This window comes from Dermacentor albipictus, chromosome 6 (genome assembly GCF_038994185.2).
Source record: "Dermacentor albipictus isolate Rhodes 1998 colony chromosome 6, USDA_Dalb.pri_finalv2, whole genome shotgun sequence".
NCBI classification, from domain to species: Eukaryota; Metazoa; Arthropoda; class Arachnida; order Ixodida; family Ixodidae; genus Dermacentor; species Dermacentor albipictus.
Genome location: NC_091826.1, coordinates 111,602,613 through 111,622,951, shown reverse-complemented (window position 1 = coordinate 111,622,951; position 20,339 = coordinate 111,602,613). Strand labels below are relative to the sequence as shown.

The window sequence follows — 20,339 nt, the reverse complement described above, 5'->3', positions numbered from 1 at the left end:
AGACAGAAAACTAAAACAACGGGCAGCAGCAGTGGCAGACTATCCTTAGTCGGCTAACTAAAACAGGGACGGCAATCACCAACCTGTAACGAGAGCAGAAAATCCTCGATTAGACGAGTGTCCGTTCGCCGCCACTGCTGCTGCCAAATGAGGAGGTCATTGCAGTGACGCCCGTATTTGTAGACGACGGTGGCGCCTTTCACTTCCGTTGTCGTGACGTGGCTATCTGCGGTGAGCAGATACCGGCAGCAGGATCAGTAGGTGGGGCGGGCCTTGTTGTGCTCGAAATCCAATCTGCACACGTGCAGTGTGCGGTGTAGTGGAGTTTCGGGCAGCTGATAACTTCAACACGACGCGACGACTGCGCACTGTAACGACAGTAGAAAATCCTCGATTAGACGAGTGTCCGTTCGCCACCACTGCTGCTGCCAAATGAGGCACAATGACAAAATGAAAGTTATTTGAAATAAGTGATGCAATGCTGATGAGATTTGGGCATGCATTTCAAGGTGCTTGGCCTTCATTATCTCTAATAATAGTGAACCTGCCAAGTTGGCAAGGATCTTGAATTCTTCACTAGGCCCAACTATTTTGTTGCTGCCCTATATTGTCTCTATAGGAAGAGTGCACAAAAATCTTGTGGCTTCCTGTTATCATAACACCCTATAACTTCCTTAGATGTAGAGCCATTTGATATTCACCAATAAATACTGACACAGGATTTAGATGATGCCCTTAAAGATGTGTCCCTCATGCTTACATGTAAAGGAGCACTGACATTAAACTTTTGGACTGAATTTTTTCATATTAATCTGGTTCCAAATGGCAGCTTTTACGACCACACCATGCCACTGAAAGCTGCATGTGCTTTGAGCGATTCTTAATGTGTGCTAAGACTTGCTTCACTAAATAAATTTTCTTACGACTCTTCTCAAACATCTAAATTAAAATTAATTTAATTCTAGTGTTCTATAAGTCACAACCACGATATGATTACGAGGCATGCCATAGTTGCGAACTCTGGCTTAACTTTAATCGCCTGAGGTTTTTAACGTGCACCCACTCCACAATGTGGACCAAGACAGAAAGACCAATGTTGTGCTGCATAGTGGTCCTAACATGCTCAGTTTTCAATGACCTAATAATGGCATGGCTTACTCATGAACAACTGCAGCATGCATCATTTGTTTGTGACCTACCATGCAATGTTGTCGCCAGATTATGGGGCCACACTGCCTTTGGCACATGTTTAAATGTTTGCGTTAAGGATATATTTGTTGCGCATAGAAGGAATTTGAAGTTTTGTAATGTAGTTAACTGAATGACAGCTACACACGCATAAGAAAAAAATTGTGCCAGGACTACTTAAACTTTGCAGCGTTTGAGTTTGACCAATTCTTGCGATTTTACACATTTCGGATGACTGCAGGTCACTCATTACAGTTATACCAGCTTTTGTACTTTTTAGACATGCTGTTTGCCCCGGTTTTATACAGTGATCATAGATAGCCACACGACACCATGTTGGTAGAAGAATTCAGAATTTTAGTGAAATGGGGTTGCTCCATGTTGAGGTGCACCAGCAGGTCATAGTAAATGGAAGCCAGAAGCAGCAGCATTTTAAGGTACTGTGCCGCACCATGTAAAGTCAAAATATTGTGCCCCCCTCCACTCTCGCTGGCAAAACCTGCTGGTGAAGCACTGTGAGGAAGCTTTCGAGGTACGGTGTGCTCTTTCCAAAACAGCGTCCGAGGCAGCCATCTATTTTGCCTACAGGACGAAAAGTCGCTGGCCAGGAGTGCATCAAACATACGGAAATATCTGTCAATTGTGCTGCTGAACTTCTAGAGATTCATAGTTTTGACCTCAGGTTGCAGAACACAGCAATGCTATAGCAAGCAGTGTGGTGAAAGCTGTTTCAGGGCTCTACCACGGCATAGCCAGCACTGCATCCACATACTATACACAAGCATGAGGTTTTAGCAGCAATACTTAACAGTAAATTGTATTTGTACAACTACACTCTGTCTTTAACACTGCCAGGGTTTAAAACACATGAGAAGAGGCCACTGTCTTTCATTTGATGTGTTTATACAAAAAAAGTGAGTGCATGGAAAGGGTTAAGGCTCCTTTGTCAAGCCAAAATGCTTCCTGGCATGAGAATGTGAAGCCTTGTGCATTTCAGTCTGCAGTTGCTCACTGCACTTTCAAAAGTGCAATCAGCACAAAGAGCACAGGAAAACACACAAGCAATAGTTCAGCAATTTATTTGAAAGAAATGCAACTTTGTTTTACAGAAAGACCACATTCCAATAAAGCAACCACATGCTATGCAGACAATACAGCCAACTTATGTTAATTGTACAGATGTTAACATGCCCTGCCTTTATATGTGGAAATGTTTCAAGTCTCAAAGTGTGCCCCTACAGTTAAGTTTTGTGTTCTTTTCCTTGAAGTCGACCAAAGTCTCTTCAAGGTGATTATCGGCGTTGATGAAGCAGGAGGCAGGTTGGAGGTAACAAAACTTGAAGATATATTGCAACGGAAATATTTACGCAGTCAAATACAGAGTTAGCAAAAGAACATTGATGCAAAACACACATGTAAACAGCGCCTTACTCTTCTACTTTTTCTTAAGTTAGAGCCTAGGACAACTGTCACTACATACAACCAACCGAGTCTCACTGTTCTACCACTAAGTGGTTACGGCCCAGACTAGCGTTGCATCGTACGGAGTCTTACTGTTCTATCAGGTTTAGTGATTACAGCCTAGACTGAGGAACAAGCACCTCGTCTCGGTTGTTATAGGCGAAAGAGACAAAGAAAAAGGGCGGTAGGACCGTTAGCCCATCCCACAGAAGCAGTTGCCAATGAGAGTTGACAGTTTCTTAAGCCACAACCCAAAGGGATGGGCTTACTCTCAAAAGTAAATGCATTGGAAAACAACCCTGTTTTACTTCTTCCCACAACTTCGTTTCCCTCTCTTATTTCCACATGGTCAGTGACGGCCTCGGCAAACACGCCAGGCACGCACAATTTATTGAGGCCATCTCGCACCTCAACGGCGTTTCTAGCCAGCAGGGGGCTCGAGCGCTGGTGTCCCAACACCGCGTACCGCAGACCCCCTCAAGGTTTTTCCTCGTAAAAAAATAATGACCGCTGGCGGCATCCGGAATCGGTGTTCTTGAAACGACGTTCTCCGAACGCGGCCTCCGCATGCGCACCGCGTCCCTCTCTACGGCGCCCACTGCAAGTTGTAACACGACACCAAGCGGGCTCTCCTCAGCGCTCAAAACAAGATGCACGTGACTGCCGCCCAAATGCGTAGGGCCGTGAACCGCCCGCTCCGTACGCGCAACACGTGGTCAACATTGCTAGCAGCTGCGTGACCTCTAACCAGCAGGCAACTCAAGAGCCGGCGACAACGGGGCGTATACCACCGTCCCACTCGAGGTTTGACCGCGTGGCCCTATTATGACCATCGGCGGAATGTCAACACAGCGCGCGTAAAAGCATGCTCTCCGAATCCGCTTTCCGCCTCCGCACCGCGCGCCTCGGCTCGTCACCCAACACCACGCGGGCCGTCCGACCCCTAAAAAAGAACGGTTGCTGCCCGACGCGCTGGGGGGTGGACGCCTCCCCATTCACAAAACACATGGGCAACTCGCAGCACTGCAAAAGTATGCACAAAACAATCATGCAGCCCTACACCGTCCATTCTGCATGCTCGAGAGATGAGCGGCCTAACACCTACTTTGTAGCTTGTCCTTGAAACAATGGATGATTCAAACAAATGCTAAATTTAGCACCATTGCCACACTGATAGAAGAAAACTACGTATTAAAAATAGCAACTTCTTGGAGACCAGAAAAGGGTGTATAGTAAACTTCCAATAATCTGACTCCGGTTAATTTAATTTTTTCAGTTAATTCGATCCTGGCCGACGCCCATGCATTTCTATGGGATTAAACATTCATTATTTCGATCCTAAAACTGGCATTCGCCGGATAATGTGAACTTGACCAGACCCCAATAATGACACCTTTTAGTGGCAGCGTATGTCTCAGTAGAGCTTAGGGGACAGTGATGAAACAAATGCCATCTCCTCTATGATATGCCTATTTTTGACCCAGCCGAGAAAGATTTTCAAGCAGTAACGGTAGCTGACAATGTCCGATTGTGGTACCGATCTGATTCTAACAAACACTTCTTGTTTTCAAAGGACATTGAGACGAAAATTGCCTAGCTGTGCAATTGATTGCAAAACTAAAACCGTGGTTGTAGCATTCATATGCTTTACCGCATATCATGGCTGTAATACGGCGAAGCTGGCTTTAGAAAATCAGCTGCCATTTAAAAAAATCAGGTTCGCGTAGGTTTCTACTTTGGTTTGGAGTTAAATCATTTCTACTTTAGTTTTATACTGTGGACAAATAGAAATATGATGCACGTTCGTTTCAGAGGCGTGTTACTCAAGCACATATTGCCAAATGAATCAACGGTGCTTCAGCAGGTTTTTGTATCTTAATTGGACCTGTCAGTCTCATGAGAGTAGAATTAATGGAAGTTGACTGTATAAATTGCGTGATGAAGCACCAAGAAAGTTACCTTGCTCAGGTAGTGAAAAAGCATGGAAAAAGTGCTTCACACAACATCCACTGATGTTCTGTTGCAGATGCAAAAGCTGCCTCCCTTATCTGGAACAGAATAAATTCCTTTCGAAGGCAAAATCAAAAACAGAAAGAGAGGTCATCAAGGCATTCCACATCCATCTCATTCAGTCTTTACAGTGTTGCTACATCACCATTTGCTTAGCCTCCTATGCCAAAAAAGGTCGTCAAAAATAAAATGACCTGATTCCCATGTTTTTCACCATCCAAGCAGTGTTTACTGTCAATTATTACTGCTTTCTGTAACCTCATCCGTAAATACTGTATGTTAACCTGTATGTTTACACTGAGCTATATGATCAGCTTAGTGAAAGTTAAAGAATACTCGATGTTCATTTCTGTTTTTTATTAAACATAAGAAGGGGTGCTTAAAAGCGAGCCGCATTAAAATGCTTGAATAAACAGCAACTACCCCGGTGATGCGCTAATTGTGGCCACGCCGTCCCTGCAAAGTTCTTAATCTCATCCGCCCACCTAACTTTCTGCTGCCCCCTGCTACGCTTCCCCTCTCTTGGAATCTAGTCCATAACCCTTAATGACCATCAGTTATCTTCCCTCGTCATTACATGCCCTGCCCATGCCCATTTTTTTCGATTTCAAGTAAGATATCATTAACTCGCGTTTGATCCCTCACCCAATCTGCTCTCATCTTATCCCCTCAACGTTACACCCATCATTCTTCTTTCCATAGCTTGATGTGTCATCCTCAGTTTAAGTAGAACCCTTTTTGTAAGCCTCCAGGTTTCTGCCCCGTAGGTGAGTACGGGTAAGACACACCAGTTATACACTTTTCTCTTGAGGGATAATGGCAACCTGGTGTTCATGATCTGAGAATGCCTGCCAAACGCACCCCAGCCCATTCTTATTCTTCTGGTTATTTCAGTCTCATGATCCGGATCCGTGGTCACTGCCCGCCCTAAGTAGATGTATTCCCTTACCACTTCCAGTGCCTCGCTACCTATCGTAAACTGCTGTTCTCTTCCGAGGCTGTTAAAAATTACTTTAGTTTTCTGCAGATTAATTTTCAGACCTACCACTCTGCTTTGCCTCTCCGGGTCAGTGAGCATGCATTGCAATTGGTCCCCTGAGTTACTAAGCAAGGCAATATCAGCGAATCGCAAGTTACTAAGGTATTCTCCATTAACTCTTATCCCCAGGTCTTCCCAATCCAGGTCTCTGAATACCTCCTGTAAACATGCTGTGAATAGCATTGGAGAGTTCGTATCTTCCTGCCTGACGCCCTTCTTTATTGGGATTTTGTTGCTTTCTTTATGAAAGACTACGGTGGCTGTGGAGCCGCTGTAGATATCTTGCAGTATTTTCACATAAGGCTCGTCTACACCTCGATTCCGCAATGCCTCCATGACTGCTGAGGTTTTGACTGAATCAAACACTTTCTTGTAATCAATGAAAGCTATGTATAAGGGTTGGTATTAAAATTAGATCTTTCGTCTCCTGCGATAGCTTACTGGTATCCTGTCTAACGAAGTTACAACCAACTTCTGCTGCACACTCCTTAATGATGTCCATAAGATTTTAGTTCATTGCTTCAACACTAAGGTTCTCTTCCCGAGTTAAAGCCGTATACCTCTTCTGTAGCTTGATCCAAAATTCCTCTATTTTCCCTCTTACCGCTAACTCATTGATCGACTTCTTATGTACCAGTTTTTTCCATTCCCTCCACAACTCTAGACTAATTCGAGATCTTACCATCCTATGATCACTGCAGCGCACCTTGCCGAGCACGTACACATCTTGTATGATGCCAGGGGTAGCACAGGGTATGAGGTCTATTTCATTTCTAGTCTCGCTATTAGGGCTCCTCCATGTCCACTTTTGGTTATCCTGCTTGCAGAAGAAGGTATTCATTGTCCGCAAATTATTCCGTTCTGCAAACTCTACTAATAACTCTCCCCTACTATTCCTAGAACCTTTGCCATATTCCCCCACTGACTTTTCTCCAGCCTGCTTCTTGCCTACCCTGGCATTGAAGTCGTCCATCAGTATAGCGTATTTTGTTTTGACTTTACCCATCGCCGATTCCACGTCTTCATAGAAGCTTTCAACTTCCTGGTCATCACGACTGGATATAGGGGCGCAGACCTGTACCACCTTCAATTTGTACCTCTTATTAAGTTTCACAAGACCTGCCACCCTCTCGTTAGTGCTATATGATTCCTGTATGTTACTAGCTATATCCTTATTAAACAGGAATCCGACTCCTAGTTCTCGTCTCTCCGCTAAGCCCTGGTAGCACAGGATGTGCCCGCTTTTTAGCACTGTATGCGCTTCATTTGTCCTCCCAACCTCACTGAGCTCTATTATATTCCATTTAATGCCCGCTAATTCCTTTAATAGCACTGTTAGACTCTCCTCACTAGAAAACATTCTAGCGTTAAACATTGCCAGGTTCAAATTCCAATGGTGGCCTGTCTGGATCCAGAGATTCTTAGCACCCTCTGCTGCGTCACAGGTCTGACCGCCGCAATGGTCAGTTGCTTTGCAGCTGCTGGGGACTGAGAGCTGAGGTTTGATTGTTCTATTCATATAGAAGGTTGAGGCCAAGTACTTCACCAAGGTGGCCAGTCCTGCTCAGGTGAGGGAGTGCATTACCGTTTCTGGTCACCGGGGTCAGGCCACCAGGCCTATTTATACAGCTGTATCAACATGTGGATTTTTTTTTATCCATTGGAAAATTGCGTGGCACCGGGATTTGAACTACAGTCTTTTTGCACGTGAGGCAGATGCTCTACCTCTACGCTATCGCTGCATCGGGGTGCAAATAGTAAGTAATTATACAGAAAGCGTTTTATTTACTGTAATTGGAGGATTGGAGAAGATTTTTAGTTCGACCACTTAAGGAGTGGGAATGGTTCAACTGTCAGAACTCCGATGAGTTAAAAGGACTGGAATCACATAAATCACAACTCTGAAGGAATGAAGTGGGAATAGAATGGAGCGCCCCCACTCTGCAATTCTGAACCATGCCGATATATCGTGTTCTTGGGCAATGCCAGCGCAGCTCTAGAACCACAAAGACGACCGCACTACCAGAGCGAAACACATCGAAGGCCCGTCAGCTGCTGCATGAGCACGTGCTGCCAACGAGCAATCCTGCACAACATATATATATACACACACACATACATACATACATACACACACATGCAGTGCACAGACTGGTACCCTAGGTAGGGGCTAGGACTCGCAAAAACTATAGTGTTCTCCACAAATGTGACGAGTACCAGGCCACCGAACTCCTTGCCCTGCGCACGTTGCTGTCTATCTTCACGAGCCTAGATCCTGATGCAACCACTGGTGCCACACTGCTATTTTCAAAGGCCACCACTAGGTGAAGCACCAGGGACTGCCCAGGCCAGGGGACACCAGCTTAGTCCGATACACAAATGACAGTAAACTTCAAATTGACAGGACTACGAATTGGATCAGTAAATTCTTAACTAACCAGTACCAATTTGTAACTACTCATAAAGTTTCTTCTCCGCGATCGCTAGTAAGATCTGGTGTGTCACAAAGCTCTATATTGGGACCAATCTTATTCCACCACAAACATGGCTCCACACAATAGTTTTGTTTGAAAACATATGTGAGTGCATGTGCTTGTATCGGACAGGAAGAATAATTAAAAGTCGGTAAGCAATGTCAAATACATGCAATCTGGCTTACAAAGTAAAAGAAACTGGTCACTATTTAGTAATAGTTTTCCTTTGTGTGAAACAACTTCACCCTTGAAAAGTTCCTCATTCTACAAAGGTTTATATAGTGAAATATAGAAATATTTGGATGTATTTGAGTTATCACCTGGCCCAAGGAACTTCTAGTGGCAGCCTGTCTCGACCTCGCAATTCCTGGCACTCCCCAATATACAGCATGTGTGACTGCTGCAGTGGTCAAGTGCTCTGCAGCTGTAGGAAACCGAGGGATAAGGGTTGATTGCACAGTTTATGGCATTTCCAAATCTCTAACTTAGTACCATCTCTATACTATGTCGACACTATGCCACTAGACCATTGCTGTGCTGCAGTCATCATAATATTAATTACTCATCGTGTACACAAGCTATACAACTGTTTAGGCAAAATTTTAAACTGCGCGAGGAAGACAGGACATGAACTGAAACAGACGCACACAAAGCACAGGCTTCCAACCGGTTTTATTTCGTGAAAGCAAAGAATATATAAGGTACTTCAATATAGCAAAACAAGGAGCAATTGCAAATAATGCCCTGCCCACTGGGTGTTCAGAGCTTTCTGTCTTCTTTTTTTTCATTATTGAAAGATCTGTTGTCTTGCGGCGATACTGAATGAAATCCTGGTCTGACAGAAAAAGAGATGCTAGTGGAAATACTATCTGGCCAGACCAAGATGAATTCAACCATGGAATGCCTGCAGGTATCCCAGAACGAGATACAGGACAAACTTTCCTCTTTAACTAAGCGGATTGACGGTATTGAGAGGCAGTTATCCTGCCTGAAAGTCTTAGCCACGAAGGTACAAGATATGGTAGCCGCAATATCAGAACTTCAGGGGCAGCTTACTTCAGTTAGTAACCAGATGGACAACTTGGAAAACAAAGGCAGAAGAAATAACCTGATCATTTGTGGTATAGAGGAAGATAGCATGGAGTCTGGTCAGGAACTGGAAATGAAATTAACCCATGATGTTTTTCAGAAAAAATCTGGTTTAACGGTGAGTGGCGTCGAACGATGCCATAGACTGGGGAAAAAGCAAGCAGGCCAAGTGCGACCAGTTATTCTGAAACTTCTCGACTTCCGTGAAAAAATGTCAATATTACGATCATGTCATAAGCTTAAAGGCTCCGGAATATCGATAGCCGAGGACTATTCAAAGCGAGTTCGGGAGACACGTAAACAACTGTGGAAAAGTTGCGAGAAAGAGAAAGCAGACGGAGCCAAGGTAAAACTAATTTTCGACAAACTAAGCATTGATAACGTCTTATTTGGTTGGGATGAATAAAGGGATCTCGCTACAGGCTTAAAAAAAATTCAAACTGACTTTTGACCAAGACATCTCGAACCCTGAAAGTATTAAATGTCAATTGTAGGAGTATACTCAACAAGACCACTCAGTTGGAGGCTCTTCTGGTCTTGCACAACCCAGATATAGCGGTCTTGACTGAGACTTGGCTTAATGACACCATCTTTGACAGTGAGTTCGTTCCCACTCGCTACAGTTTGTATCGAAAAGGCCGTGATGGTAGAGGTGGGGGTGTTAGCATACCTTTTAATGCCTGAAATACCCAATGTAGAGTCTATTTTCTGTACAGCTTATTATGCAAATGTTAAATATGTTATTGCAGTAATATACTGACCCCCTAATTCTACCATTGCCGTATTTGACGAGCTTAGGCAATTTTTGTATGCGAATGTAAAACCCGGTAATCGTATTATATTATCCGGAGATGTTAATTTGCCTAATGTCGACTGGCAAACATTCTCACCTAAAAAACATGGCCCTCTAGGGGAAGCTATGCTGGACATTGCTTTTGCTTTTGACTTATTGCAAATTGTGGAACAAAACACACGAATTAGAGGCAGTTCTCAGGCAATCCTTGACCTTTTTTTTTGTCAGCGGATCCATTAGTGCTAAAACGAATTGCAAGATAGTACCTGGCATATCGGATCGTGAGGCTGTATTACTCATTGTTAAAGACACCGTGTTAAATAAGAAATCTGAATGTTCATCTTACCGAAACTTCTCTCGAGCCAATGATGTATCAATTATTGATACACTTTCGCTGAATTTTGACGACTTTTCAAGTAGCATGGAAGACGTAGTGTCATGGTGCAGGTTTAAAAAAATAGTTAAAGAGTGCATTGATCACTTTGTCCCGTTGTCGACCCAAAAGAAAAATCGCAATAATCCCTGCATCTCCCGCGAGACATTGAGGCTCCAAAGGAAACTGAAATGTGTAAAGAAACAATTTAAAATCGAAAACGTGCAGTTGGTAAAACAAAAGATCGACGACATTTCTTCTCAGCTCAAAAGTCAAGTGCATGCCGATAAACAATGTTACTATGGTGAATCGCTACCAAGTTTCATAACCACGGCTCCAGAGAAATTTTGGCGTTCTATTTCTCCAACCTCCAAGGAATGTGATTTATTTCATGTTGATGGTAAGGCAGTTCAAGAAAGCAAAGAAATAGCATTTCTTTTTGTGTCGGCGTCGCCTTATTGCAGGTCGGGCCGGGCCCGGGCTGGGCCTTAACCCGGCCCAAGGCCGAGCTGGGCCGGGCGAACTCGGGCTTCTTTAGCGTCGGGCCGGACCGGGCCACCTGTGGTAGTGTAGGGCCCAGACCGGGCGCGGGCTCAGAATTGCGGCCCGTGCACAGCTCTACACTGAACTAGTAATTTCGTTAGTGCCTAATGCAATTGTGACACCTTTAGCATAACTTGTGTTAGCGTAACTGCTAAATATGGCCTAGAGAAAGGCTGTGGCAACTTAAAAGTGGCTAACATATCTGAACTGTTCAGCAAGTTTTCCATTGATGCATGTGCTTGCCACCCCAGAAGTAAGTCTGCAGCAAGCCTCATGATAACTTCCGTACTGCCCCCACTGCAAATTCTTATTCTTGCTGCCCAAAGTTCATCTGTGAACATTTTACTTCATGCACACTTTTACTAATCATGGTGTGTCATAAATAACTCCTAATGGCTGAGCTGCAGTAAATTTTATTACTTTCATCAATATATTTGAGGCATTTTAGTACAGGCAGGACAATGAAAAAGGCGTCAAAATGAAGATGGGGAAGAAAAAGATGCACCAAGCCATTAATGCGCAAATTAGCAGAAAAATGACAAAATTGGAATTGGTGCACCTGATACCGAAAGCATGGCTTTGCTCAACAAATACACAGGCAGATCCTCGTATAGTAGGGACTAAAAATGTGGGACGATACTGAAGGCAGTACAGTTTAAACAAACCACAGGGTACGCTAATGTGCCCAGGAATACTTTGCCTTTCTCTGATGTCAACTACTGTTGACTCCCCTAGCTTTTTTTTATGATTTGATTCTTTGCTCTTTAATATACCTTCATCGCTGCTGCCTTCTCTATCATGCCTTTACAGTATGCTGTTCATGACTCTTTAGCCATTGATGTCCTGGAATATAAATAAAGAACTCTTTGCACTAGCAGATTCCTCGTAAACCAGAAAGGATACAAAATTCAGACGGGGGCGATGACGTCTTGAAATTACACACCAGGTTGCTGTGATGTCATGCATACTTAGGCTACGTGCCTGTTTGCAATTAATATTTTAATTGGTTAAAAAGTGACATTGTATTCAAAAATAGCCAAAAATAGGAAGTTTCGACATTTACCAAATCCCAACAGCTGAAATACTAAGAAAACACTCCGCAATATGCAACATCACATTGACGTACCGGCCCTCAAGTGTCGACACGATATTCAGTAGTGATACTGTGACTGTCAATTTCTATCCTAATAATCAACCTATTACCTTGTAATCAACGAAAGTAGACGTTTTCAAGAAAACTGTATGAATATAAACCGATCATATCCTATGTGAACTTCAGAAGTAAACGTATATGCAATAAATGTTCGTCTGCCAGAGACAAGTCCCCTGGGTGTGCAGTGAAGGTGAACAAGTGGCCCTTTTCTGTTAGTCCCAAACATACGAATCAGGCGTATTAAAAGCCAAAGAAAGCACACGCAACAACATTTGTTGTTTTAATTGAAACGTAGAACTGCTGAAGTGAAAGGAAAGGACATTGGAGGAAAAAGCAACCCGCCACCGTTGAGAGTGTTTGACCTTCGTGGTGTGCAGCCTAAGCTCTTGCGAGTTACCCTTAATCACTACCATTTTGTTTAAAATTGTAGGGTTTCACGTGTCAAAACCACTACCTGATTATGAGGCACGCCGTAGTGGAGGACTCCAGAAATTTCGACCACCTGAGGTTCTTTAACGTGCACCTAAATCTAAGTACGCAGGTGTTTTTGCATTTCGCCCCTATTGAAATGTGGCTGCCGCGACCTGAATTTGATCCCGCGATCTCCTGCTCAGCAGCCCAACACCATAGCCACCAAGCAACCACGGCGGGTACTACCACTTTGTAGTTTGTTTTGATTTGCAGGGCACAAGTTGACCCATAGAAACAGTTAATCCAGTGCTCCAGATTTGTCGTGTTTTGTGTGCACACCTACATGTCACCGAGTCAAGTGTGATAATGTGTGAAATGGTTTGCTTCAAATTCAATGCAGGAAGATGGCAAACAGTGGAATGCCACAAAGTCAAATTATGAACTATAGAATTTCTTTATTAAATAAAATAAAACCTTAAAACGGTATCTCGAAGCTCTGAAAACATCACAGCTGGGCCAACGCTGAGGTAAGTCCATATGAGTACCATCAGTGTGCCTTATCACAGGTAACAATCACAAAGTCAGATAAAAAACAAACAAGTGGAGAACTTCATAAACAAAAAATTGACAATGTTAATAAACAACAAAACAGTTTGCAGCACCTCAAGGAGACTTGTCATAAAACCATGTCATAAAACCATAAAATCATGAGATTCACTCATGCACATAGCATGTGGTAAATGCTGACTCATAAAAACAAGTTTGGCACAAAAGAATGTGCTGACATCAGTACAAGCTAAAAATGTAAAATAGGCAAATGACTAGATAACTATTTAACATTTAGTGTAGCATTTCAAAATTACACTCAACAAATGTCACATGAATGCAATGTAAATGCTATCAACTGACCGATAAAACCAGCTACAAAATCTATCATAAAAATGTCCAGTGCTTAGAAATGTTTCTGAGCACCTTCGTCTGTTATTTTACATAAGGGAAAACATGGTGTATATATATATATATATATATAAACAGAAAAGAAAGAGGCTGTTGTTACATCACTGCAGCTTGCTGTAAATGGCTTTTATGTTTCTCAGTGTTCAATTCATAGTTATTGCCATTGTGTTGAGCGGGGAAATAGGTCAACTAAATCTGCATCACTTTTGGACGAATCCGAATCTCCTCCTAAGTGGATTAATATGCATTTCCACAAGGATGCCAGAAATAGCAATCGTAAAAGAAGACCAAGAAAAAATGCCAGCTGTACTTCCAACACAAAGACCTCAGCAGCAAGAGCTCAAAGAACCCTACTAGTATATTTCTGCATACGTTTCTTTTTAAGCAATTCTTCAATGTTTTTATATTAAGCTGCATATGTGAATATTGCTGTTTCTACTCATTTCTTGCTGTTACGCTCTCCTTGCCCAATGCTTCATCTGAGACCCATAATCATTAAAAAGAAACAGAGAAGGCTTTGTGTCTGCCTCTTCGGCGACACTGATGATGCAGAAAATGGCAACTTTTGGGAGATATTTGAAATTTGCGACCTGATCTGTCAAGAGAGACAACAAAGACAGTGTTGTCCCAATGTAGTCCCACACTGACGCTGCTTCCAGTGCTAGTTGTGTGGTGGTCGCTCAGGGGCTGAGGTGCCCAGCCATTGGTGGGGTGCCCTGTTCTTGCTGGTTCACTTCAATCACGATTGGGCCGTATGGCTGATCCTGACTGAGGTGCACCAGCTGGCGTTTGTGAAGACCTGCATGAGAAGCAGCCACGAATTCAGAGCACCTAGCTTATAAACACATCACCATTTGGTTTGTCACATGCCAGTTAAACCACGTGTGCTTCATGGATCATTAGAAGCAACAAAAGAAGCCAGCACTTTGACAGCACTCACACGGTCAATTGAAAAAGGCCACGGGACCGACTGGCAACTGAGGAGCTCATCGTGGCAACCAATGTTCACACCAGCAAGTGCGATTTGCATGTCGCTACATTAAATGCCTTGCAGTTGGTGCAGTTCGTATTTGCTTTCACCGTCACTGCCGCATGAAATAACCATCACCACATTCTGGTATCCTCCTCCTGTGCTGCTGACAGGTTCACCAGCTTCGCGACTCCAGTTGTGAAGCCGAAAAATCTGTCATGGCGGAACTCCACAAAATGCTTTTCAACATTTTGCAAGCATTGCTTTGCAAGAACTGCTTTTCGTTTAGCTTATGCGCATGACCTCTGCGACTTCCTGGCATACCTGTGAACTTCAAAATCCATAAAACTCCTGAGGAACAAAATCAAAAGAAGAAACAGGGTGGGGACTTTTTTGCAAGAATCTTATTTTAAAGCTTGCCTTGGGTACATGCCTCCTGTTGGACCCATGAGTTAGCTTTAGATGCACTATACCAGCAGCAGCAGAAAACACAACACAGATTTATGAAGCAACACATTCTTTTGAGATCACAGTTACTTCAGCAAATCTTCTGTTGTAGATTTCACTTGCTCGTGAAACTTCTCTCTGTAAACTTACCCGAGGCAAGTACCACTCTGGCGCCCTTTGAACATCACAAAACTTTCAGTGCAAGGTTCCAAAACTGACAAAGGAATCCTTTTTGCAAAAGGAATTTGTTTTTGTAAAACAGGTCATATATTCCTACGTCTGTAATAGTCCAGACGTAGACACGCCACGCTGTTCATGGCCACGACTGTTTTTTGAATTCTCAGTCCCAGCCAGTTTCTTTATTATTTTTTTTGTTGGCTCATCTGACATTTCATGCCGCATAGAAACTGGCTCTCTGTTGTCCCATTTTTTCCAACTGATAATACGTCAAGTATTCATAAATCTCTGCCTGTCAAATTGGTGACAGACCTGCCAAACAGGCTTGCAATGGATACACTGCTGTGACAGAACGGCAGAGCACTGTGACATTTGCTCCACCCATAGCCAAAACTTAACCTAAAGGTTCGCGTTTGTTTACAATGACCTCTCCATTGGTGGGACAAAGGGTATGCAATGTTATATTTCGCACTGGTTGCTTCTGGAGAGGCGGGAGGTGCGCTGTAAACATAAAACAAATATACTAGGGACTGGCAGGGGCTGCGCTAGTGTGGGTGCCCGAGTTATTGCAGGAGTGGCAAAGGGTTAAAGGAGTACAGTTAAACCTAGATATAGCGAAGTAGATGAAATCAGCAATTTACTTTAGTCGCCAATCAATTTTTCTTACAGGGAAGGGGCCCCAGAATTTTCCAAATTATCAGGCAATCGAGAAAACAAAAGCAAATTTGAATGAGAAAGCAATATATTTTGATGAATTTGAGAGTCGGCGACAAATGATACTGTTTCATGAAACGTCGATGACATCTTCACATCGGCGGTACGAGTTAAGCGAAGCCAGCCACGCTTTCGCGTGCACTCCACCCCTGCGGCTGATAGCGTCACCCGCACTCGGATGTACGCCATCTGGAAAAGCACTGGCGGTGGGGAGTGAATGCTTAGTCTGTCTCTCGCTCCAAGGGGTGAGCAAAACTTGTGAGATTACGCAACCTTCAACACTAAACGCGCGGAAATAGTTTACATGATGCCACACGCCATCTCGGCACGCCCACTCATTGCATACATAGCAGATTACCTTTAGAGCAGGGTGCGCGGCTGCGTATGCGCTCAGCCGTGCTTACAGCCATGCGAAGGCACAGCCGAGATGCGCGCCATAAATCGCGACACGCACAACTTTATCCTCCCCCACCCCCGCTCCCCATGCACTCTTGATTGCGTTATCGTGAGCTCGTTCCCCTCTCCCTCTTTCACTTTGCTCGCGCGGGAAGGCGGCACTCGTGCCTGAAGCCTTTCTCACTGTCCCAATTACACTCGCACCTAAAGCACAAATTGCGCGGGCCGCGATAGGATCTTATCACAAGTGGACTTTAGGGAACATGATGCGGCTCTGGGTCGTCAGTTGCTCTTGCGCGATTTGAGGTGCGTTTGCAAGCAGCTGCTTGTAATTCAATCATTTGACTATCTGTATCTGTGGAAGTTTCCATTTATTATCTCGGCACTCCTTTGCTGGGGAAGCGAAATTTTGTTATAATGAAGTTGCACACTTCGCTGTAATGAGGTTCTAATTACATAGTGTTCCATGGACAAGAGGTTATGAAAAGTTAAATACTTCGTTATATCGAGAATTTCATTATATTGAAGTTCGATATATCAAGGTAGTTTTAACTGTGCTAAATATCTTCGTCTCATTTTTATTGCTCTACTGTATAGCCGTTGAACCAGTAGTTACACTATCGGGCCTCAATTCCCTGAGTGCAACAAATAATTACGTTAACTTTTATTGTAGCCAGTTCCAAATGTGTCAAGAGCAGGGTGGCTTCAGACGTGAAGGAGACTGATCACGCCACCAAAACCTGTTGTGGCAGTTCCATGGTACCAGATATACTAGAATTACTGATGCGAACACACAGACTATTGGCGGCGAGGAGTTACGGAGTCACCATCTAGCGGAAGCACCTCGCTGGCATGGTATGAGGGATCACGCGGTGCGCTCCTCATAGGTTTTGCTGTCAGCGCTCACTGAAAACACCACGCGCGAGCTCTCCCGGACATTTCTGTAAGTACTTTCTAAACGAGAGAAGTTTTTTACTGTCTAAATGATAATCTTGGGCAAACTGAAAGCACACAATCGTTTACAGACGCTATCTCTTTACCGAATACATACAGCGAACGCCACTGCACGCGGTCGCCGCGATGGAGTCTCCCGAACCGGCTTCTTGCGTGAAAGGTAGGTAAACGCTGAGAGCAAGCTATGTGAAATATGTTCTTATAGTGTTTGTATAACTAAATGGAGCGCAATAGAACGAAGCCTCAATGCAGCGATCGCATAGATTCGCAGCGACCGACTGCACGTCTGCATGCTTGTCCGCGCACTATTTCGCTTTCTCCGCGCGCGCGTTTTCGCACCGCGCCATGAGCTTCAGGCCGCAGAATTTGAGCATTTGACAGTATGCAAGCAACCATTGTTGCGTGGGTGCTATCAGAGCTGTTCAAAAATAATTTCACTGTACAGACTTCGACGCCTACGGGGACTGTGATGTGCCGTCGCGACGATTCTATCTTTTTTTTCTTCTAAATTCTTTGACCTTTCAATATTATTTCTCGAGTTGCGTCACACTGTATGTTTATTGGTGTTCTCGGCATGCCATTTCCCGCTGCTCCTTCTTTTTTTAATCCAGTGCATTAATTCACAACACAAACATGAGCATATGCCATGCTTTTTTTAAATGTGCTTCTTACCGTTGCCTTTTCACTCCACTCAACTCGCCAGTATCTATAGCATCGACAAGTTCATAGACCAAAGTGTCATGACATTAGTCGGGCAGCGGACTCGGGCGAGCGTCTCGGTGCGCGTTTTCAGTCGCAGACTGGGCGCCGTAGCAGAAAACTTCCTCGCGTCTGTGCTTGCTGCATACCCGAGTTGTAGCTGATGACTGTTTGCCGGTTTTATGTTTCGCGAGCCAAGCTTCACGCAGCTTCTTGTCCTGCGGCTACGTGTGAATAAGGCTGACACCGGCCTCCGTTACGTGCGTTCGGCCCTGCGGCAGCGAGCAGCAGCCTACCATGTTGCGCGCCTTCAAAGGCAGCCACTACCTATTGTAGTGCTTTCAAGTGTTGTAAAGGAGACACTCGAAGCGGGAAAATTTCGCCACTATATGAGGACCGCAGCGTACGAGGGAATTTAAACTCGTTTTCCGCTCGCTTCGGCGCTCCCGAAGCAGCCGACGCGGCCGCTATGTCCACGTGATCCCTCCTAGCACGTCACGCCGACGGTGGCACCAGCTTTTCCAGTGGTGGAGCTCGAGGCCAATAGACATACTGCTGAAAGCCGAATCCATTCAGCACTCGAAGGGACAAGAGGGAATCGTGTCCCTCTATGTATCCAAGAGAAGCGCCAAATTAGAAAGACCAATTTGGCAGCTTTCAGGAACAAGATCAGTGTATGGCCTTTAACTACCAAAATGGGCTGACTAGTGGGCTCTTAAATAGGCCCTGAAACACTTTTATAACTAATCATAACCATCCAACATAACAGAACTATTGACATAACCTCGCGAATCTCCCGCTATGAAAAGTTTTCAAATCCTTCAAGCACATGCAAAGTTAGATGTAGTTACTAGAGTGATCAGTGGCTCTGTCGCCTTTCATTTCCACTAGCACACTGGAAGCTAAACAGGAGAGACAGCATGGGGACACAAGGGAGCAATGCCCAAATGTGGAATGCGAGACTGCTCCTGGCGGCACCCTGTTGCATCTGTGGTATCTACCCCATGCTTTTCGTCTTGGGAGGCCACAAATAGCAGACACAGCAACACGCAACTGTCACGTTTAGATGTGCAGTGCAATGATGAAATGATTTCTTTGTTTCTCTGAGATCACAGACATATATATATTTTTCATCTACTTAACACAAATGAGCAATAACTGCATTACTGAGGATGTTCTTGGCGATCATGAAATCAGCCAGTAGCTGTTGCGAGTCCAGCTGCTACTGCTGACGCTGTCTGACAACACTACGGAAGCAAGAACAAGCAATTTTTCACCGATTTCGACACAAGATAGTAAATATCCTGCTGCATGCCGTGCAATCATATATGGACTACATGTTCACAGGAGCCTTGTGAACGCATCCACAATGTTTTCTTGCAACGTTCAACAAGTGTTTCAGGGTCCATTTAAAATATTTGTGATACCACGTGACCACCGTTTCCGGTTTCAGTGACTTAACGGGACTACTTTTTTCATGTCGGAAGCTGGGCTACATTTACCGCATGTTTTGAGCTGGTTGTATCAGAGGTGCTGTCATTAATTATTTGTTTCCCAGGTGGAATGGTGGCCTCAGACAGTAATTACACTTAAAAAAACGGGACACAAGCTTTTCACATCGGTAAAAAGAAATCTCCAGCATCGCGTGCAGCTGAGCCACGAAGAGCTCCTGGCTGAGGTTGCACTTGAGAAAGCATACAGCTTGCACACATGCAGTACACACGCTGTCTACAGTGTTATCAGCTGGCATTTAGGACGCTGCAAGAGAAGCCCGGTGGACAGACCCTCTGCGAGGTGGCTTTGCTTAGTTTGCCTTCACTTGTGGTGCAGTTTTCTTTTTTTCAAGTACTTTCCCAAAAAGATGTTCTGAAACACAGCGCTGGTTATGGGACCACAGAGAGATGGATACAAACACAGCCCCGTCTTTCTGCAGTCCTGTAGAGCTAGAACTGTCTTTTGAGAATGTCAATGCTCAACCAAACAACCGAACTTGCCAACCTCCTGCCTAAGTGACAGCACACTTTGGCAGGCTGTAATGACACATTACCCCGCCTGTCTCCTCAGTGCATCCGCTATATTCAGGGCATAAATACAATGCTTAAAACATTACGGACATGGACGTTCAAGAAACACAAAAGATCATTTGAATATTTATTTGAAGGAGAACACTAATTCTATGTTGCTGCTTTATTTATTTATTTCATTACCCTCAGGGCCCGAGGGCATTAGAGAGGGGAGTGGGTACATTTGACAAAGTGGAAAAGAAAAAACAACAGAAAAAACAGCAGTAAATTTGTACAAAATTAAAAGAAAAAGAAAGTTTTACATTAATACAATAAAGAAATTGACCATAGATAGCGCATAGTACAAGGTGAAAAAAAAAGGAAAAAAAAACCCCGCTGAGCATACAATGCATAAAGAGATCTTACCAACAAAGAAAGAAAACCAAAGAAATGATATTCAAAACAATAACATACGCCTACAAAACACA

At 44.0% G+C, this 20,339-nt stretch overlaps 1 protein-coding gene across 1 annotated transcript in view; it reads right to left on the bottom strand.

Moving 5' to 3' along the window:
* Positions 1 to 12,997: 12,997 nt before the first annotated feature.
* Positions 12,998 to 20,339, bottom strand: part of LOC135913306 (double-strand-break repair protein rad21 homolog) — a 101,399-nt gene continuing 94,057 nt past the window's right edge. Inside the window, exon 20 of the mRNA XM_065445897.1 lies at positions 12,998 to 14,290. Coding sequence (XP_065301969.1) covers positions 14,172 to 14,290 — 119 coding nt within the window. The 3' untranslated portion in view covers positions 12,998 to 14,171. The remainder of the gene's footprint in view (positions 14,291 to 20,339) is intronic.